The sequence below is a fragment of the Salmo trutta genome, chromosome 31 (genome assembly GCF_901001165.1).
Source record: "Salmo trutta chromosome 31, fSalTru1.1, whole genome shotgun sequence".
NCBI classification, from domain to species: Eukaryota; Metazoa; Chordata; class Actinopteri; order Salmoniformes; family Salmonidae; genus Salmo; species Salmo trutta.
Window position 1 is genome coordinate 3,317,139 of NC_042987.1, and position 20,015 is coordinate 3,337,153.

The 20,015-nt window shown below is 44.6% G+C and overlaps 2 protein-coding genes across 4 annotated transcripts in view; one reads left to right on the forward strand and one right to left on the reverse strand.

The window, feature by feature from the left end:
- On the forward strand, window positions 1–9,884 carry LOC115169348 (dol-P-Man:Man(5)GlcNAc(2)-PP-Dol alpha-1,3-mannosyltransferase). Of its 3 annotated transcripts, none has more exons than XM_029724875.1 (10): window positions 1–241; window positions 3,353–3,391; window positions 3,490–3,589; window positions 4,170–4,317; window positions 4,505–4,665; window positions 4,894–5,014; window positions 5,190–5,395; window positions 5,611–5,687; window positions 7,864–8,008; window positions 8,232–9,884. In XM_029724875.1, the coding sequence occupies exons 1-10, from the start codon at window positions 58–60 to the stop codon at window positions 8,386–8,388; spliced, it is 1,338 nt and encodes a 445-aa protein (XP_029580735.1). In that variant the 5' UTR covers window positions 1–57; the 3' UTR covers window positions 8,389–9,884. The 3 variants fall into 3 exon arrangements, with proteins under 3 accessions (XP_029580735.1, XP_029580736.1, XP_029580737.1); XM_029724877.1 differs by lacking the exon at window positions 1–241 and adding an exon at window positions 3,181–3,220; XM_029724876.1 differs by lacking the exon at window positions 3,353–3,391 and having other exon boundaries at window positions 2–241.
- Window positions 9,800–20,015, reverse strand: part of vwa5b2 (von Willebrand factor A domain containing 5B2) — an 18,680-nt gene continuing 8,464 nt past the window's right edge. Inside the window, exons 8-19 of the mRNA XM_029724874.1 lie at window positions 18,872–19,074; window positions 17,909–18,023; window positions 17,505–17,690; window positions 17,167–17,383; window positions 16,694–17,013; window positions 16,208–16,445; window positions 15,745–16,086; window positions 14,511–14,648; window positions 14,040–14,168; window positions 13,684–13,734; window positions 13,290–13,525; window positions 9,800–11,133 (exon numbers count right to left, since the gene is read on the reverse strand). Of these exons, the coding sequence (XP_029580734.1) occupies window positions 10,333–11,133; window positions 13,290–13,525; window positions 13,684–13,734; window positions 14,040–14,168; window positions 14,511–14,648; window positions 15,745–16,086; window positions 16,208–16,445; window positions 16,694–17,013; window positions 17,167–17,383; window positions 17,505–17,690; window positions 17,909–18,023; window positions 18,872–19,074 (2,976 nt within the window). The 3' untranslated portion in view covers window positions 9,800–10,332. The remainder of the gene's footprint in view (window positions 11,134–13,289; window positions 13,526–13,683; window positions 13,735–14,039; window positions 14,169–14,510; window positions 14,649–15,744; window positions 16,087–16,207; window positions 16,446–16,693; window positions 17,014–17,166; window positions 17,384–17,504; window positions 17,691–17,908; window positions 18,024–18,871; window positions 19,075–20,015) is intronic.

A 20,015-nucleotide genomic window follows, 5' to 3' on the forward strand; every position in this document is an offset into this window, starting at 1 on the left:
CGGGATACTAATCTGTACTGTTGCCGCCGCCGCGCCACGTAGCTAGCGTAAGCCGAAATGGCAGGAGGTGTGAAGAAAAAGTCATCACCTGGTCCACCGTCTCGAGTGAGGGCGACACTTGGAAAACTATGGCAGGAGAAACATTTGGTATTATTCAAGGCGGAGTACACAATACTGGTCGCCTCTGTTCTGTGGTTCCTGGAGATCGGAATTAACATATGGGTCATACAAAAAGTAGCATGTAAGTAGCTAGCGGTTTAGCTTGAGCATGCGGCTAGCCTTAAAAGGATACTTCGGGATTTTGGCAATGAGGTCCTTAATATTGAGGCCCTTTATCTACTTCCCCAGAGTCAGATGAACTCGTGGATACCATTTGTATGTCTATGTCCAGTTTGAAGGAAGGTAGTTTCAGAAGCCAAGGTTAACTGACGTTAGCACAACGACTGCAAGTCTATGGTATCTACTAGCATGCCTAATATTCAACTCTTGAAAACCCTTATTATTCGTATGGTTTTCAGTAGTTAGCTTCGCCCACGTTTGGCTGCACTTGAACTACAATTCCGAAGCTGTGTTGTAACGTTTAGAAACGTCAACAATCACTTGCGAACCCGTTTTTGAAATCTATGCCCCTTTCGTATCGGCAATAAACTCGTAAAAAATATACTTAGTGCAGCAGTTCTACGCTGATCCATAAACTGTGTGTGTCCCCAGTTGAACCACAGTACACTTTCTCCCTACCCCGTTACGGTTACACTGGTGTTCAGAGCATGCTAATTAGGACGGGTGGATTTCTATTTGTCTTGCTTAAACGAGCGATGTAACATGGAAATATAGCTGTGTGAGAACACTAACCCAAACTCTGTCGTGTAATAATTTAAAGGTTTGTTTTAAAAAATGTATATTTGTTGCTGATATGAAGATAGCAAACGTTCCTTGTTTCCAAAACCGTACCGCAAGCGATGCGTGTTAACCTTCAGAACGCGCATACAGGCCATTAATGCTCCCCCGACCAGAATATACCTTACTACACATGCTTCTGCTGGCAACAACACTTTAAACCTGTTTGGGATAGGGGGCGGTATTTTCACGTCCGGATGAAAAGTGTGCCCAAAGTAAACTGCCTGCTACTCAGGCCTAGAAGCTAGGATATGCATATCATTTGTAGATTTGGATAGAAAACACTCTAAAGTTTCTAAAACTGTTAAAATTATGTCTGTGAGTATAACATAACTTATTTGGCAGGCAAAACCCCGAGGACAAACCATCCAGGGATTTTTGTTGTTGTTGAGGTGACAGTGTTTTCAATGGGTTTTCTATGTGGATCAAGATTTCTAAGGCACTTGCTTGCAGTTCCTATCGCTTCCACTGGATGTCAACAGTCTTTAGAAATTGGTTGATGTTTTTCTTTTGAGTAATGAAGAAGTATTGCTGTTCAGAACGAGGGTCTAGTGTACTGTTGTGGTTGGGGCGCGCGACCTGAAAGCTCGCTCCACTTTGTTTTCGTCCTGTATTGAACACAGTTTATCCCTTCTTAAATTTTATAGATTATTTACGTAAAAAAATACCTAAAGTTGTATTAGGAAAGTTTTTGAAATGTTTGGATCAAGATTACAGGTAACTTATTAGATATTTTGTAGTCATGTTGCGTGAGTTGGAACCGGTGGTTTTTCTGAATAAAACGCGCCAAATAAATTGACATTTTGGAGATATAACGACGGAATTTATTGAACAAAAGGACCATTTATGATGTTTATGGGACATACTGGAGTGCCAACAGAAGAAGATCTTCAAAGTTAAGGCATGAATTATATCGTTATTTCTGAGTTTTGTGTCGCGCCTGGCGGGTTGAATTATGATTGTCATGTGTTTGTTTGATGGGGTGCTGTCCTCAGATAATAGCATGGTTTGCTTTTGCCGTAAAGCCTTTTCGAAATCTGACATGGTGGCTAGATGAACAAAAAGATAGGCTTTAATTTGGTGTATTGCACTTGTGAATGTATGAAAGTAAAATATTTCAAATAATTTAATTTGAATTTCGCGCTCTGCAGTTTCACCAGATGTTGTGGAAACGTTCCGCTAGTGGAACCCCTATCCCAAACAAGTTTTAAACTTGCCACAACTATTGAGCGGTAAATATTTCGTCCATACTAGGCAGCATCAGAAGGGACCGTGACTACGTCTGTAAATTCACTTTGACAGGTGGCACTAGAGAGGCTAACCCATTCATAGACACGCCTAACTGCTATTGACTAGTATCTTCTGCTGGGGGACTTTTGTTAAGATCCCAGACGCTCGTTCTGACGTTAAAATGCATCGCTTGTGGTATGGTTTTGGGAACATATCTGTTAAATTACTGCACACCTTAGCTTTATAGAGTTATGGTTTGTTTTCCCACATGTACATATCTCCATGTTACAGCGCTTATTACAGACCACCACCTGTGCTAATTAGCTATCTAGCGTGCTCAACACCTGTGTAAGTGTAACTGTGGAGGAAGTGTAGTTCGTTGGCTCGAGGTAAACAGCGGTATGGAACTGTGCAAACCTGCTACAGTAAGTGAATCTCATTTTATTCAAAATATTCTTTATTGCTGAAATGAAAGATAAGTTCCATATGTTTGGAAAACCGTATCAAAAGCAATTATTTATTATTAAGGTTTCAAAATGTTCAAACAGAGCGTCAGGATTGTAGTTCACATGGTCCCACCGGTGCTTATAGCTGAGAATCCTTGGTATAAAAATACCTTGGGTTCTTGAGAGCAAGAAGAAAGGGTCAGAAGCAATTGAATTAACTTGTTCTTGCAGATGCTTCGTTCTCTCGATTTGGAAGAAAAGTCTATCTTATGTGTCTGTGTTCAGCTGCAGGTGGTTCTCCACAAAAGAGAATATTCATTAAGATAGTAAAATCCACGTTTTTCACAGTGAGGCGTTCCATCGCCATTTTAGCTGCCAGACATCTTGCATTTCCCAACATCTTTGCAGGAACTAGTCATTTCTATGCGCCATCGCCACTTGTTGAAGCAGATGATAGTGCATCACACAGTGCGACCAAAACAAAGATCTACACCCAGTCAAGAGGCATTTCTCACTCGATACAAAATGTTGATTTTACTACCTTTCAAAATGTTCTCTGGTTTTTGGTGAACCACCTGTAACTCAACAGACATTTATAAGACACTTTTCTTCCGACTTGAGAATGAAGGAAGTATCTGCAAGAACGGGTAAGTTAAAAATTGCTTCCAACCCTTTCTACTAGCCAAGGTATAACCAAATATGGGAAAATTCGCATATTGCCGTTTTTAATGTATAGCTACAGTTTCCCTTTCTTGTTTGATTTTTGTTTTCTTTGGTAGTTGCTGCTGACCTGTTCTTACTGTCACCTGATTCTTTAGGTACCTTCATCCACATATTTGACCCCATTTGTTGAATGTATATGACAAGTTATTGCCAATGCAACTGGTCATTCATTGGTGAATGTCTTCTCCTGCAGACACAGAGATCGACTGGAAGGCGTATATGGATGAGGTAGAGGGAGTCATCAACGGCACCTACGACTACACCCAGCTCAAAGGAGACACAGGCCCTCTGGTGTAAGTTCCACTACCCTATACGTGGCACTCTACAAGTTAAGGAACCAGGTTCCAATATCAGTATTGGCAACACCAGGGATGTATTCATTAGTCGGATTCCATTGCAAAACGTGTCTGTTGCAAAACGTTTTGCAACAGAAGCCGTTTCACGTTTTCTCTAGGAAGCAAACGAAACGGAGGGACCTACCTGAATTTGTCCTATAGAAATGCTTGTTTTCGTTGTAAAACTTTTTCCTTTTGGAGTAAACGGTTTCTGTTGCAAAACATTATGCCACAGACCAAACATTTTGCATTGGAATCCGACTAATGAATACACCCTGGTTCCTCTCTAGGTTTCTTCCAAGTTACCGTGCTTCTACACCTGCATTGCTTGCTGTTTGGGGTTTTAGGCTGGGTGTCAGTATAACACTTTGTGACATCGGCTGACGTAAGAAGGGCTTTATAAATACATTTGAATCTTCACCAGACCCATCACATAGCATTGCACTTTTCCCTGTGTGTCTGTGCGTGCCTGCAGTCTGACATGTCTTGACGTGAACAAGATCAGTCTTGAAACTGATTTCTGAACCTACCTTTCCAGATACCCAGCAGGGTTTGTGTACATCTTCACAGCGTTGTATTACGTCACCAACCATGGGGTGAATATTCGCCTGGCCCAGTACCTGTTCGCTGTCTTCTACCTGCTCACTCTGCTACTCGTCTTCAGGATATACCACCGCACCAAGAAGGTCAGATGCAACACTTATTCCTTTCTAGGCTGTTTTCCAAGGTGACGTTATTCCTTTGGTACTTAGCTAGTTGTCATTACCCAACAAATATTTCATTTTTATTGCAACTTGGAATTTGTCATTTTATAATACTGTAATCTTTTCCATGATTTAAAAAAAGGGCAATTTTGACTCTCCTCCTCTCCAGGTTCCTCCCTATGTGTTCTTCTTTGTGTGCTGTGCCTCCTACCGGATCCACTCCATCTTTGTCCTGCGTCTTTTCAACGACCCCGTGGCCATGATGATGCTGTTTGGGGCCGTCAATTTTTTCCTGGACGGCCGCTGGACTTTGGGCTGCGGGCTCTACAGGCAAGTGTAAACCCTGGTTCTGCACAGCTGGAGCCTAGCTCAGTTAAACTGAAATGATCAAAGCTAAGTTGAACTTGATTCAGTGTGCGGGCCAATATGGGACACCTTTCATGATAATAACGCTCTAATTTAGATTGGCAGAACTGAGTTGCTGAACTCAACATCTGACTGTGGTAGCCCCTGTCACATGGTCTGAATGACAACTTCCTCTACCTCTGCTGTGGACAGTTTAGCAGTGTCCGTGAAGATGAACGTGCTCCTGTTTGCCCCGGGCCTCCTCTTCTTGCTGCTGTCTGAATTTGGCCTGATGAGAACCATATCCAAGCTTTCTCTCTGTGCTGCTATCCAGGTTTGGACCTCCTTCATCTGCTTTAACTGTTACATTTAGATTTTACTCACAGATGCTTCTTGTCCCCAGCGTTCCATCCAATTTCCACACTTTGTGTACAATTAGGATTTGCCTACTCTATTTCCATTCTGTTGATTGTCCATCTTTACTCCACCTCACCTCTCTCTCATCACAGTTGTTGCTGGGCCTACCCTTCCTGATGGAGAATCCTATTGGTTATATGACCCGGGCCTTTGACCTGGGTCGTCAGTTCATGTTCACGTGGACAGTGAACTGGCGCTTCCTGCCAGAGTGGCTGTTCCTGAGTCGCTACTTCCACCTGGTGCTCCTGGCCACCCACCTGCTAGCCCTGCTACTGTTTGCCCTGCGCCGCTGGAAGAGGTGAGAGAGGTGGCTTCCCAGGTCACTCCTGGGGTTACCTCTAGGACCAGCGTTTTTCATGGTCAGGCCAAAACTCTTGGCCCTAGTGAAGCCTAAAATTTGATACAGACTCAATTATATTTGTACACCAAAACTTGGGTGTGGCCATCTCTGCTTTTTTTTTGTTAACCAGATGTGCTGTCTGTTGAATTAAACCAACACATGTTACCTCTCAGGCCTGAAGAGAGCATCATCGAACTGCTGAAGGAGCCAGGCAAGAGAGTCCTCCTTGCACAGAAACTCACCTCAGATCATATCCTTTCCTCAGTCAGTCTCTGGAGCCATGACTAGAAACAGTACCATTGTGTTGTTCTGTATCTCTTAACACACACTGTTATCTTGTTTAAAAAAAAAATGTATTTAACCTTTATTTAATTAGGTCTGTCTCTATGTCCATGAAGTACCAGTGTCTAGTGTATATCTTAAGAGCTGTAACTAAAGAGTGCTATTAGTGGATATGGGTTAGAAAACCCAATTACTTTGTTTGTTTTTTCCATGTTTTTTTCACACCAAATACGAACATACAAACAACAACTGTGCCTGTTATATAGTTATTAGAAAGTTTTCACACCCCTTGACTTCTTCAAGATTTTGTTCTAAAGTGGGATTAAAATGTATTTAATTGTAAAAAAAAATTGTCAGTGATCTCTACGCGATACTCTAATGTCAAAGTGGAAGAAAAAGGTATTATGGAAAATAAGACGTTAATATATCTTCATTAGATAAGTATTCAACCCCTGAATCACCTTTGGCAGTGATTACAGCTGTGTCTTTCTGGGTAAGTCTTTTTAAGAGTTTTGCACACCTGGATTGTACAATATTTGCCTTTTTTAATTATTATTCAAGCTCTGTCAAGTTGGTTGTTGCTAGACAGCAATTTTGAAGTCTTGCCATAGATTTTCAAGCCAATTTTATTTTTTACATTTTTTTACATTATTTTTTTACATTTTTATTGAGTGGCGCGGCGATCTAAGGCACTGCATTGCAGTGCTTGAGGCTTCACTACAGCCCCGGGTTCGATCCCAGGCTGTTTCACAGCTGGCCGTGACCGGGAGACCCATGAGGCGGCGCACAATTGGCCCAGCGTCGTCCGGGTTAGGGAAAGGTTTGGCCGGCCGTGATTTCCTTGTCCCATCGCGCTCGAGAGACTCATTGTGGCGGGCCGGGCACCTGCAAGCTGACTTCAGTCGCCAGTTGGACGGTGTTTCCTCTGACACATTGGTGCGGCTGGCTTCCGGGTTAAGAGGGCAGTGTATCAAGAAGTAGTGCGGCTTGGCAGGGTCGTGTTTCAGAGGACGCATGGCTCTTGACTTTCGCCTCTCCCGAGTCCATAGGGGAGTTGCAGTGATGGGACAAGACTGTAATTGGATATCACGAAATTGGGGAGAAAAAGGGGTAGAAGGTCAAGAGCCATGCGTCCTCCGAAACACGACCCTGCTTCTTATTTAAAAAATATATATATATAAAGTTAATTCCTTTGCCACATTTTTTGCAGTATTACTTTCGTGCCTTAGTGCAATAAGTGTTTAACATGATTGTTGAATGACTACCCCATCTCGGTACACCACACATACAATTATCTCTGAGGTCCCTTAGTCGAGCAGTGAATTTCAAGCACAGATTCAACCAGAAAGACCAGGGAGGTTTTCCAATGACTCGCAAGAAAGGGCACCTATTGGTAGATGGGTAAAAATAAAAAACAGACACGTTCTTCCTAACTCAGTTGCCGGAGGGGAAGGAAACCGCTCAGGGATATCACCATGAGGCCAATGGTAATTTTAAAACAGACTTTAATGGCTCTGGAGACAATTGAGGATGAATCAACAACATTGTAGTTTCTCCGCAGTACTGTGAAAAGGAAGCCTGTACAGAATATTCCAAAACATGCACCCTGTTTGCACACAGAGTGAGTCCACGCAACTTATTTTGTGACTTGTTAAGCACATTTTTACTCCTGAACTTATTTAGGCTTTCCATAACCAAGGGGTTGAATACTTACTGACTCAAGACATTTCTGCTTTTCATTTTTTTATTAATTTGCAAAAAATTTAATAATCCACTTTGACAATATGGGGAAGATCAGTGACCCAAAATCTCAACTTAATCCATTTTAAATTTAGGCAGTAACACAACAAAATGTGGAAAAAGTCAAAGGGTGTGAATACTTTAGGAAGGCACTGTATATATATATATATATATATATTTTAATTTGACCTTTTATTTAACTAGGCAAGTCAGTTAAGAACAAATTCTTATTTTCAATGACAGCCTAGGAACAGTGGGTTATCTGCCTGTTCAGGGGCAGAACGACAGATTTGTACCTTGTCAGCTCGGGGATTTGAACTTGCAACCTTTCGGTTACTAGTCCAACGCTCTAACCACTAGGCTACCCTGCTGCCCCACAATATTAGACCTTAACAGCCGATCACAGATGGTGCTGATCCTTTTCACATCTAACTTCATCGGCATGTGCTTCAGCCGCTCGCTGCACTACCAGTTTTATGTCTGGTACTTCCACACCCTACCCTTCCTGCTCTGGAGTGGAGGGGTCAAGAAGCTGGCTCACCTACTCCGGTAAGGGGGGGGGACCTGTGTAGAAATGGAAAGGGTCCTAACTTCCGACGTACATTTTCACAAATCTTAATTGACATCCATGTAGAATTCAGGCATATGCAGAATTGGGAACATTTGCTAATTTTAGTCTACTATAAATTCAGAGCCTAGAGGTGTCAAAAGGCCTGTTATTGTCACTCATTGTGCTCTCACGTTATGTCTTACCTGGTCTTTCTGTGGACAGGGTTTTGATCCTTGGTCTGGTGGAGCTGTCATGGAACACCTACCCGTCTACCATATACAGCTCAGCAGCCCTCCACCTGTGTCACCTCATCATGCTGCTCTCCTTATGGATCGCCCAGCCCCCAGCCCGCCAGGGAGAGAAGGCCAAGAGCCAGTAAAGCTTAGCCCCTAGAGGACCCTCCCGTCCTTGGGGTCTGGTCGACCATCTCCATCCTGCTCTCACCCTAGGCTGGTTCTCACCCCTCGCCTCACCGTGTCGTGCCTATTTCCTCATGACGCACAGGGGGTTATTGAGGTGGAGGGGGGTCTGTCTTAAACGCATCGGTTTGTTGCTACCCACCTCGCTGTAGCTCTGCTAACGTATAGAGGTACATACAGGTGAGAGAAGGGACTGAGTGAGACTGCATGTGGGGTGTATTATGATTTGGCAGTCGCGCAGGTTTGTGGCGTGGGAGGAAGCTGAAAACAATTAGGATTCTCAGGTTAAAGAATGAAATAATATAAATCTAAGAGTGGGAGGCTAGTGGTGTGGAGAAACGCTGAATGTTTTGCTGCGTCGTCTAGAACATCTTAAGGAAGGATCTCTTGCTTACAGTATGTGTTTTATGTCAACTGCCTTTAGCCCATGATTTTTCTTAAGTATTATCTGGTCTTGGCGACAATCGAGAATAGTGAGAAACTCTTAGGTCCCCATCCTGGCAATCAGCCGTTCTGGACTTCTGATACCGGACCATTTGTTGTTGTAAAGATGGTTTCTATGTGCGTTTGTCTTAACTCCGTATCAGGGAATTTTTACTTTGCTACTACTTATTTGACGAAGCTTTGAATTGAACTGTCCTCTGCAATAGATTCCAGTCCTCTAACTCAGTTGGTAGAGCATGGCGCTTGCAACACCAGGATAGTGAGTTCGATTCCAGGGACCACCCATACGTTAAAAAAATTATGCACGCTTGACTGTAAGTTGTTCTGGTTAAAAGCTTCTGGTAAATGGCATGTATTATTATATTAAAGATGATTTCTGCTTGTCCTTAACTCCATACCTGGGAATTTTTACTTTACTACATATTAATGAAAGCTTTAAATTGAACTGTTCTCTGTGATAAGCTTTTGGCGCCGCCCATTTGGGCACAATAGGAATGACATTGCCTAGCTAGCACAAGGCTTATCATAGGCAAATACGTCATTTCATATAATAATATCCCCATGCAGAACTAAGCTGTTGACTGTCATGAATATCTGTCTATTGTTTTTTATTTTCTAATAGTTTCTTTCAGAGAATGTGGATCAGTGTGTGCACTAGACTAAATAGATGAGCCCCATTTCCCACACCCAGATTGAGCCTACCCCTGGACGAAACACTAACTAAAGTTATTTTAGTCCAAGAATAGGCTTAAATGGATAGTTCCGCGTGATAACATTTTCACGTAATTTTGCAGAACTTTCCTTTTAATCGGAGTAGGGAACCGTCCCTGTTTATTTTCTTTAATGAGCTGCCATAGGTGATATTTAGTGCTCATATTTGTTTGCTGATGTTTGTGTGTTTGTTTGATTTGCATAAGTGTTTGTGTTACACATGAAGACAGAGATTGATTCCAAAGGTGTTTTAATCTGTTGATAAAGATGAAAATAAAAGGCATATCTCTGTGTAAAGAAATTTGAATTAAATGTCATTCATTCACAAACATAAATTTGAGTAATTTAATTCTACACTAATGCAAGTTAGACATACTACCCAGTTAATAGGCCATTCAGCTAAGACAAAATATACTAAATCAAAGTAATGTAAGCTTTACATGATCAAGTCATTATTGTAGTTTCATATGGTATACTTAAAGGCCACTTGGGTTAGTCAAGTCTCAATTTACCTAAGTCAATGGCTTTTAAATGATCTTTGCACTGGGCAAAATGGAATCTGTTTCTTATGTAGACGGGGCACAGAAGCATTAGTATTAGCAACCAGAGGTGCAAATGCCATTTTTCAACTAATCCTGATTTTAAAAACAAATTATTTAAGGTAGGAGGCAACTGCACCAAAGTTCTAGTAGGACAAAACACTGGTAACCATCACATGTTGTGGTGGTTTTAACATGGTGGCTATGTGGTCACATGTTGTTGGGATTGTAGCAGAGCATGTTGAGCTGGATGTTCTCGTCCCAGTGGCGGAGCAGCAGAAACAGTTGCCTGGCAGCCCCCTTCAGCCCGGCCAGGTCCACCCCCTCCGGCAGCTCCTGGCTCCGCAGCCAGAAATCTGCCTTGGCTGCCACCAGCTCCCACTCCATGAAAAACCCTGCACAGCGGTGCTCCAGCCAGGCCAGAGCCACGGCCGTGGCCCAGCTCGAGCCCTCCAGGTCCCCCAGAGCTAGCTGATCGCTCCCCTGGGGGTCTGGAGCTGCTGGATCCAGCAGAGAACCCTCACAGACGTCAGTCTCTGAGCCGCGCCCGCTGTCTGCCTGGGTCTGGGTGGTCTGGGGGATAGGGCCACCTGTCATGTCAGGGGAGCCTTCCTCAGAGCTAGGGGGGTCGGGGAGGGTCGTCAGGGGCTCTTGGCACCGGTCGGAGAAGCGTCTCCTGCGGAGTCGGGGGTCCAGGATTAGGGGAGGGTCATCTGGGGTGTGGGGGCCACCCAAGGGCTTGGTACCAGTAGAGGTGTGGTGATGGGGGAGACTAGGAGGCTTGGTAGAGGTGGTGGTGTGGTGGAGGGGGGTACCAGTTGGGAGCTTGGCAGTGGTGGTGGAGGAGGGGATTGTTGGGACGTTGGGGGAGGTGCAGCGGAAGGGGGGACTGAGGCTGCTGCGGTGGAGGCTGTAGGGGGATGCCCTCTTCAGACGGTCCAGGGGGATCTGGATGCAGTCAGAGTAGACCTCTGTCAGGAGGAAGGCCCCAGAGGCCAACTGGAGACGCACCTGTGGGGGAGATACCAGATACTAACTCTTAAATCAGGTATACACCTCTAAATACTTCTTGTAGTACCACTTTTCAACCTCATATTCATTATATCTAGCACCATACCAGTGTCTACATATGTAAAATTGACACACTTCTATGTTTTGTAGTACAAATATCAAATTAGAAAGTGCAATTTTGTTGTCAAAAGTAAAAACATTCAACGGTGATTTTGAAACAGATCGAGCTCTCCCCCTGGCTAGAAACTCGTTGCAGGTTTTGAAAATAATTCTTTATCCTTCTCAAGGATGTCACAGAGTGGGACTTTTTAGGAACTTCTCTTTTTAATCACAGAACACGACTTTTTCCACTTTGTTACGATACAGTCTTAGAAAATTGATTAAGTCGTTTTCCCCCTCATCTACACACAATACCCCTTAATGACAACGCAAAACCAGGGTTTTATACATTTTTGCAAATGTATTAAAAATAAAAAAAACTTTGCACATTTACATAAGTATTCAGACTCTTTACTCAGTACTTAATGGAAGCACCTTTGGCAGCGATTACAGCCTCGAGTTTTCTTGGGTATGACGCTACAAGCTTGGCACACCTGTATTTGGGGAGTTTCTCCAACTCTTTGCAGATCCTCTCAAGCTCTGTCAGGTTGGATGGAGAGCGTTGCTGCACAGCTATTTTCAGGTCTCTCCAGAGATGTTCGATCGGGTTCAAGTCCGGGCTCTGGCTGGGCCACTCAAGGAGATTCAGAGACTTATCCCGAACCCACTCCTGCGTTGTCTTGGCTGTGTGCTTAGAGTCGTTGTCCTGTTGGAAGGTGAACCTTCGCCCCAGTCTGGAGCAGGTTTTCATCAAGGATCTCCGTGTACGCCTCCAACTCAATCATCAAGTTTGCAGATGATACAACTTTAGTGGGCTTGATTACCAACAATGACGAGACAGCCTACAGGGAGGAGGTGGGGGCACTCGGAGTGTGGTGTCAGGAAAATAACCTCTCACTCAACGTCAACAAAACAAAGGAGATGATCATGGACTTCAGGAAACAGCAGTGGGAGTACCCCCCTATCCACATCGAATGGACGGCAGTGGAGGTGGAAAGTTTTAAGTTCCTCGGCATACACATCACAGACAAACTGAAATGGTCCACCCACACAGACAGTGTGGTGAAGAAGGCGCAACAGTGCCTCTTCAACCTCAAGAGGCTGAAGAAATTTGGCTTGTCACCCAAAACCCTGACCAACATTTACAGATGCACAATCGAGAGCATCCTGTCGGGCTGACTACCTGCCCTCCATGACACCTACAGCACCCGATGTCACAGGAAGGCCAAAAAGATCATCAAGGACAACAACCACCGGAGCCACTGCCTGTTCACACCGCTACCATCCAGAAGGCGAGGTTTGATGCACCTGTACACTGAGAGATTGAAAAACAGCTTCTATCTCCAGGCCATCTGATTGCTAAACAGCAATCACTAACTCAGAGAGGCTGCTGCCTACATTAAGACCCAATCACTGGCCACTTTAACGAAGGGATCACTAGTCAGTTTAATAATGTTTACATATCTTACATTACTCATCCCATATGTATGTATATTCTATATTTTATACCATCTATTGCACCTTGCCTTTGCTGCTCGGCCGTCGCTCATCCATATATTTATATGTACATATTCTCATTCACCCCTTTAGATTTGTGTGTATTAGGTAGTGGTGGGGGAATTGTTAGATTACTTGTTAGATATTACTGCACTGTCAGAAACTAGAAGCACAAGTATTACCCTACACTCACATTAACATCTGCTAATCATGTGTATGTGACCAATCAAATTTGATTTGATTTATACCGACATTTCGCTTGTTTGACTGTCTTGCGGAGGGAATAACTACACTGTTTATACTGGTATGTGCCTACATGTAGATACTGGTATGATGCTGGAGAAAATGAATATTAGGTCGAAAGGGGTGGAATTGCCCTTTAATACAATTGCACTAAGGGCTTGATTAAGTCAGATCCACTTTAAATCCGCTATGCGGGTGTCTGTTATCGTCAGTTAAGGCTTGATCTGATTGAATCTAGGCCTAAGACCTTTTAGGCACAGCCTGGATCTATTGTAATGATCGTATGATCAAATGTAGTGAGAGGACAGTAGTCTCACCAGAGGTAGGTAGTCTGGGGTCTCAGTGTCTGTGTGTTTCTCTGCCTCAGCAGACAGACAGTGGCCCTTCAGAGGGGCCTGCTTCCCAGAGGAGTTAGATGACCTTAGTCTGCCCAGAGGGAATCTGGAGCCAAAGAAGCTCTCCACAGACTTGCTCTCCACTGAGCGTTGGGAGCGGGTGGAGGAGGTGCCGGACACGGCTGAGGGACTGGCAGGGTAGGGATTTCCCCCTGCACCTGAGAGAGAGGCACACAGATTTGATCAACAATATTGAAGGGCTTTATTACAACAGGTTGTAGAGAGGTTATAGTGAAACAAATCGTGAACTCGGATACTGAGTAATCGAATGGTCGAAGTGTTCGGTTTGAGATTCAGCCAATGTAATGGCACTTACTGCTGTCCCAAGACTTCAGGCTGCATGGGGAGGCAGGAGTATCATCCCTGTCTGGGAAACAACCAAACAAAATGTTGACTATAAGACGTGGAGTTCACTATTGTATGTAAATGTGTTACCTGTCAGGTATTTTAAATGTCTGTAATGTCTACTTATGTCTATTTAAAATATATATATATATATATATATATATAATGTCTTTAATGTAAATGTTAATTGTTTGTAATGTCTTTTTACTTCAGTATCAGAACCCAGGTAGAGTAGCTGACATGGCATTGGCTAATCGGGATCCTAATTAAAATGTAAATATACATACCATTTGACCTCTGCAGGTTTACTAATGACTGTAGTTTTACCTGTGGAGTTGCAGGTGTCCTCAAATTCCTCACTGTCTCTGCTGGAAGGGCGTCGGCCCAGTCCCACAGAGTAGGCCCTCTGTCTACGACTGCCTGACTGGGAGCTCCGCCTGTTCCCCAAACGCAACCCTACACATGACAGGACAACAGTCACCACACACACCACCGCTATCCAAACCATACTCATCTGAGCCTGCTTCCTGTCTCTCTTTCTTCCTAGGTTCCTGCCTTGTAGAGTTTTTCCTAGCCACTGTGCTTCTACGTCTGCATTGCTTGCTATTTGGGGTTTTAGGCTGGGTGTCTGTAAAACACTTTGGGACAACTGCTGATGTAAAAAGGGCTTTATAAAAAACATTTAGTTGTTTGAAATTTGATTGATACCGTTAACAGACATCAGTTCCCATGCATATTATAAAATTAGGGCATGTGTTTTCAGGTTTGCTGTGACTGTGGAACCGTCTGAAGTGTTACCGGTGTTTCTCACTTCCACAGTGTCTGATGGACCCTTGCTGGTGTTGGCGTCAGTGGCAGTAAAGGCTGTGTACGTACAGATGATGTTACAGCTCTTACTGGTCTGGATGGCTTTCATACGGTACCGCTTAGCAGGCCCTGCAAAACAAAGTATACAGCATACAATCAATCATACACATAGACAGGTGTACTACAAAGCAGGATAAATTAGTTAGCCATCTAACTTTGATAAGCAACAAGAACTATAGATTTTTTTGTTCATTAAAAAATCTAAACTTAGATACATTCAGGTCTAAAGATGAGCAAAAAGACTACAAAATAAATAATACAAATACTGAGCTATATTGGCTGTGTTTACACAGGCAGCCCAATTCTGATATTTTCCCCAATTATTGTGGAAAGAGCTGATCTTTATTTAACTAGGCAAGTCAGTTAACAAATTTGTATTTTCAATGACGGCCTATGAACAGTGGGTTAACTGTCTTGTTCAGGGGCAGAACAACAGATTTTTACCTTGTCAGCTCAGGGATTCAATCTTGCAACCTTTCGGTTACTAGTCCAACTCTCTAACCACTAGGCTACCTGCCGCCCCCGTGGCAGGTAGCCTAGTGGTAAAAGATCAGAATTCAGCTACCTGTGTAAACACAGCCATTGCATGCTCAAAAATCAGGAAAATTATATTATTTTATATTACAACAATTGCTCAGACAATTAGATTTTGTTTATCAAGTACAATTTTTGTTCTCTCAAAAAGATAGGGGTCAAAATTATTGGCACCCCTGTTTTCAATACCATTCAAATAGTGTTGCATCATCCGATAGAGTTCCAAACACTCCAGTTGCATTGAAGCTGTTCTGGCTCGTGGCGGCCCAATTCCCTATTAAGACACTTCGTGTTGGTGTTTCCTTTATTTTGGCAGTTACCTGGAGCTTACTATTTGTATTATTTATTTTATACAGTCTTTTTTGCTCATCTTTATCAAGTGTGCCAATAATTTCGGACCTGACTGTATGCGTTTTCATTTGTTGAATCAATTACACCATATCCATTTCAAGCTTATCTTTCAAAGAAATGAAGTTACATCAGAATATTTAGGCAAGTTAGCTGGCTAACTCTTTGATCCTGCTTTGTGGTATACCCCTCAATACTCAAAAAATCAAGGCTGAAACAAAACCCTGTACACCCTGTGACCTCCTCAATCCCAAAATTGAGGAACACTGGTGGAAACCCTCACCGTGCTCGATGTCACTCTCCTTCTCTGCCATCTTTTCAAAGTCCCTGATTGCAGAGCGAGCGGTCAGCTGGTGGATAATTTCCTCCCAGAGGTCTCCCCTTCCTCCCCCTTCTCCTCCTCCCCCGGATGTCCCTCCTGTCCCCTGGTCCTCAGGGGCCCAGAGTTGTGTCAGGTCCACGGTGACCTCCCAGGAAACAGGCCTGCTTCCTAGGAGGCCGTGGATGAGGGAGCGGCACTGGGCAGGGGGCGTGGGGGGGTCGTCCGGGGGGGCGGCGGTAAACAGGTACTCCGGGTCGGTGAAGCTGTCCCAGTCCAGAGGAGAGACAGGGAACAGCAGGCCGTCTAGGGGGAGAGAAAGAGGGGTAGAAGGAGAGGGTTAGTGGATGGATGGAAAAGAGAGAGAAAGAGAGTGTGAGGGAGTTTAGTTTGAGACATCAGTCTAGAGGTGAGGAAGTTAACCTACTGGAGTCAGTGAGGCTCCTGCGGGACAGCCCTCCTCTGGGTGTAGACTGGTTCTCCCCATCGCTTTCCTCAAGCCTCCCCCCCACCGCCTGATCAAAGGAGACTCTCTCTAGTGCCCTCCGCAGGCGGTGCATGTCCAGCTCACCCTGGGGGGAGGAGAAACTCCTTGCAGACATGGCTGAGCGGGCCAATGCCCTCTGTCTCCTTCGAGATTCCTCCCCTCCACACAGACGCCCTGCCTGGATTGTGACAAGGGAAAACGAGTACACTGGGTTAAAAACTATTTACAACAGTGTAGTCTAATGACTAAAGTATTGATGGTTCGAACTGCAGTTGTAAACATTTACATTTTACATTTTAGTCATTTAGCAGACGCTCTTATCCATACATTTGATACATTTTTTTTTACATACTGGTCCCCCGTGGGAATCGAACCCACAACCCTGGCGTTGCAAACACCATGCTCTACCAACTGAGCCAGTCCTACCTTTTTTGACACGGAATCCGTATTCTCGGAGGAGGGGGGCTGTTGCCATGGCGACTCGCCCCAGCGGGACAGGGTGCTTCTCTGTTCGGGTGGAGCCATCTTCTCGAGGCCCTGCGGCAGGGAGCCCGTGTCCAGGTACGGGATGGGGAGCAGATCAGGGGGGTAAGGGCCTCCCATAGAGTCGGAGGTGGAGGGGGTGTGGGTGTAGGGCAGCCCCCTCTCACTGCTCAGGGAGCAGCGGGTCAGAACATACTGCTCCTGGATGTAAGAACTCTCCTGGATCCTACGACGAACATCACTGGACCATTCCACCTCTCCACCTGTGGATGAGATATCAGAGGAGAGCTTGGAACACAGTTATAATCATTGTGCTTCAGGTGTAATATGCACAAAGCCAAAAGAACTTTACAGGTATTGGATTGAGGGAACTGTTTTTTGAGTGACCATGTCTTTTTTGAGTGTCAGTATTTCACCTGTACTAGTCCCAGTGTTGGTGTCTTTGGCACAGGAGAACTCTGAGGAGATTTCCCGGGAGATTTCCCTCAGCGCCTCCTCTAGGTCTGTGCCTTCTGATGATGTAACCAGAGGGAGGAGCTCAGACACGGAGGGAGGGGACAGCTCATCGTTGGATAGGCCGAACACAGAGCCCACCGAGCCCCGAGACAAGCCTTTATAGCCCCGACCACGCCCCTACAGAACACACGAGGTGAGAGAATGGACTGAGTTTACTTTTGTATTCTGCACAGTTTACATGTTGTCCACAAGACAGGACACTTGAAAGCCTTTACAGAGTGGATAGTTGGACACTCACCTCAGTCTTCTTGCCTCTGAAGCTAGACACATCGTACAGGGTACAGTAGCCAATCAGGCGATTCCCCGGGTAAAGCGGAGGGATCTCATTGGGTGACAGGAGAGCCTCCATGTTATCAGGCAGGTACCAGTCTATACGTACATCTGTGAGGACTGGCTCAAAGGCCTTCTTCAGGGACTTTATCAGCTGTGGGGTCAGTGATTAGTTCAACATTAGGGGTTAAAGGTTGATTCAAATATGTTTTCATTTTTAGGTTGAGGAGGGAAGCAATCATCTTTGAATGTTAGAGTAGAGTGTATGTCCCCAGTAGCCTACTACAGTATTTCCCCAAAGTGAAATTATTTAAATGATTTACTTTCCCCACTAGGAGTCAGTGATGTGACTACAGTGATGTCGCTTCTCACCTTGGGCTGCAGCCTCTCTTCATCACCCAAGAACTCTGTGGTTCCACCTGTCACCTTGGCAACGCCCTGTAGGAGCCTCCTGCAGGCTCTGGGGCCCAGGCCAAGACCAAAGCACCTTGGATAATAATAAAATAACCTCTTATTCAGTTGAGAGAGAATCTATCTACTGTAGCCAATTTAGACAGATTTATTAGTTAGGGACTTTAAAACCAGGTGATCTATGATGGACTTACTGTGTCTTTCGTATCTAAACCTGAGTTATTAGCTACACACAGCAGTGTTGAACACAACACTGAGAGCAATCAAATGGCATTTCACTAATTGAATGGCTGAAAGGGCCACAGGCCAGACTAATTGAAAAAGCCAAGTGACGGACAGCGTGTTGCTCTGCTCTGAATTCAGCTACGTCTGTCTGTCTGTCTGGCAGGGCAGACTCATTGTCCCACATGAATATCAATACGCACACACACACACACACACACACTCACACTCACACTCACACTCACAGACCCAGGCATGTACACACGGGCTAGGGTTAGAGGTTGAAATCACATTTGTAATTTGACTGCTCCCTACGTACCTCCATCTTCTCTAACATTACCAGTGTGCTGTCGGGGATAGCTGGGCTAACAGTAGAATACTAATGAAGGATAAATGGAGTTATTGTAGCACAATGCCCAGGGAGCTGGGAAGGGGGGGGGGGCAGACCAGACCAGACCAGAGTGGCGTGGCAGTAACTGCAGAGGGAAGCAATTAGTGGGATTAATGGGTGTGGCTTATATCTGATACTACATACTGCATCAGCCACTCTCTAACTCTCTCTTCTTCTTGCTCTCTCTCCTTCCAGACACACTTTATTACCACAATATTCAGGGTTGAACCTACAGTATCACTTTTGATCAATACAGTAGGTTTTAAATGATCCCATTTCTACTCATTCTACCAGCTGCCATCAGACAATACCTGGCGGCACAAGTGTTCCTGCGGACCAGCTCCAGCACCTTGCCCACACTGCTGACGCTGCCGTCTGTGATGATGAACACCTGGCGGGGGCAGGAGCGCTGCACAGGCTGCTGATACACCCAGGACAGCGCCCCCAGCAGGTTGGTTTCCCGCATGTCAGCCCTCATCTTCTGGATGTACTCACAGGACTGTGCCAAGGTCACCTGGGGAGAGAGGAGAGCGGAGCAGAGCGTGAGGGATAGGGTAGGGGAGGGACAGATAGGATTACAGCTTATTGGTTCATATTGATGGACACGTTAGATAAGCAGTGTACGATCACTAAACTATTCTTCTAATTCATTTAAGCAATGAGGGGGCATAAAAACGTACGGGTAGCATACATCTACTGTACACTAAACAATTGACAGAGGGATAGTATGATATGCATCAGATTGGGCGAGGAGAAATGAGGGGCACTTACGCGTTTCAATAAATCTCTTGTTATCTGTCTGGTAGAACAGGGTAAATACCTTCCTATTGTTTGATATGTAAACATTGGAAAAGCACAATTGATTTGAATTGGAATAAATCAAACAGACATAATCCTATATTACTATTGACGTTAGAATGTAATCAAGCCCTGTCCAAGCTGTAAGGGAATAGAAACGTAACAAAGCCCATAGTAGACTATCACTGAACAACATACACAGTGATGGTCACCCAACGTTAGCACCTGCACCTGCCTAAAGCCAAATCACAAAGGGGACACAAACACCCATGACAATCTGGGATTCATTCAACCAGACAGAGAGAGAGGGAGAGAAAATAGGTTAGGTGGCTATTGCTCATCCTCGTTTTTCTCATTGTAATATGCATGAAAGGTCACCATATGTTGTTTAACTACTGTTTGTCCTTGCACAGCCCTGGTCTGGCTAAAACCTGATACTCAGCTGCTAGGGCAACCCTGGTGTGAGCTGACCTGGACTCTGAATGAGGTGGAACAAAGAGGGGGACAGCACAGAAGGTCCACAAGTGTTTTTGTTTTTTTAAGTTCGTCAAGGTCCTGCTGAGAACACCTTGTCTGACTGAGCATGTTAAGCTCTTCACTTATCATGGTTTGTAGATCGTCATACATGTAAGGTTGCATGGAAGCTCATGGTTGCTC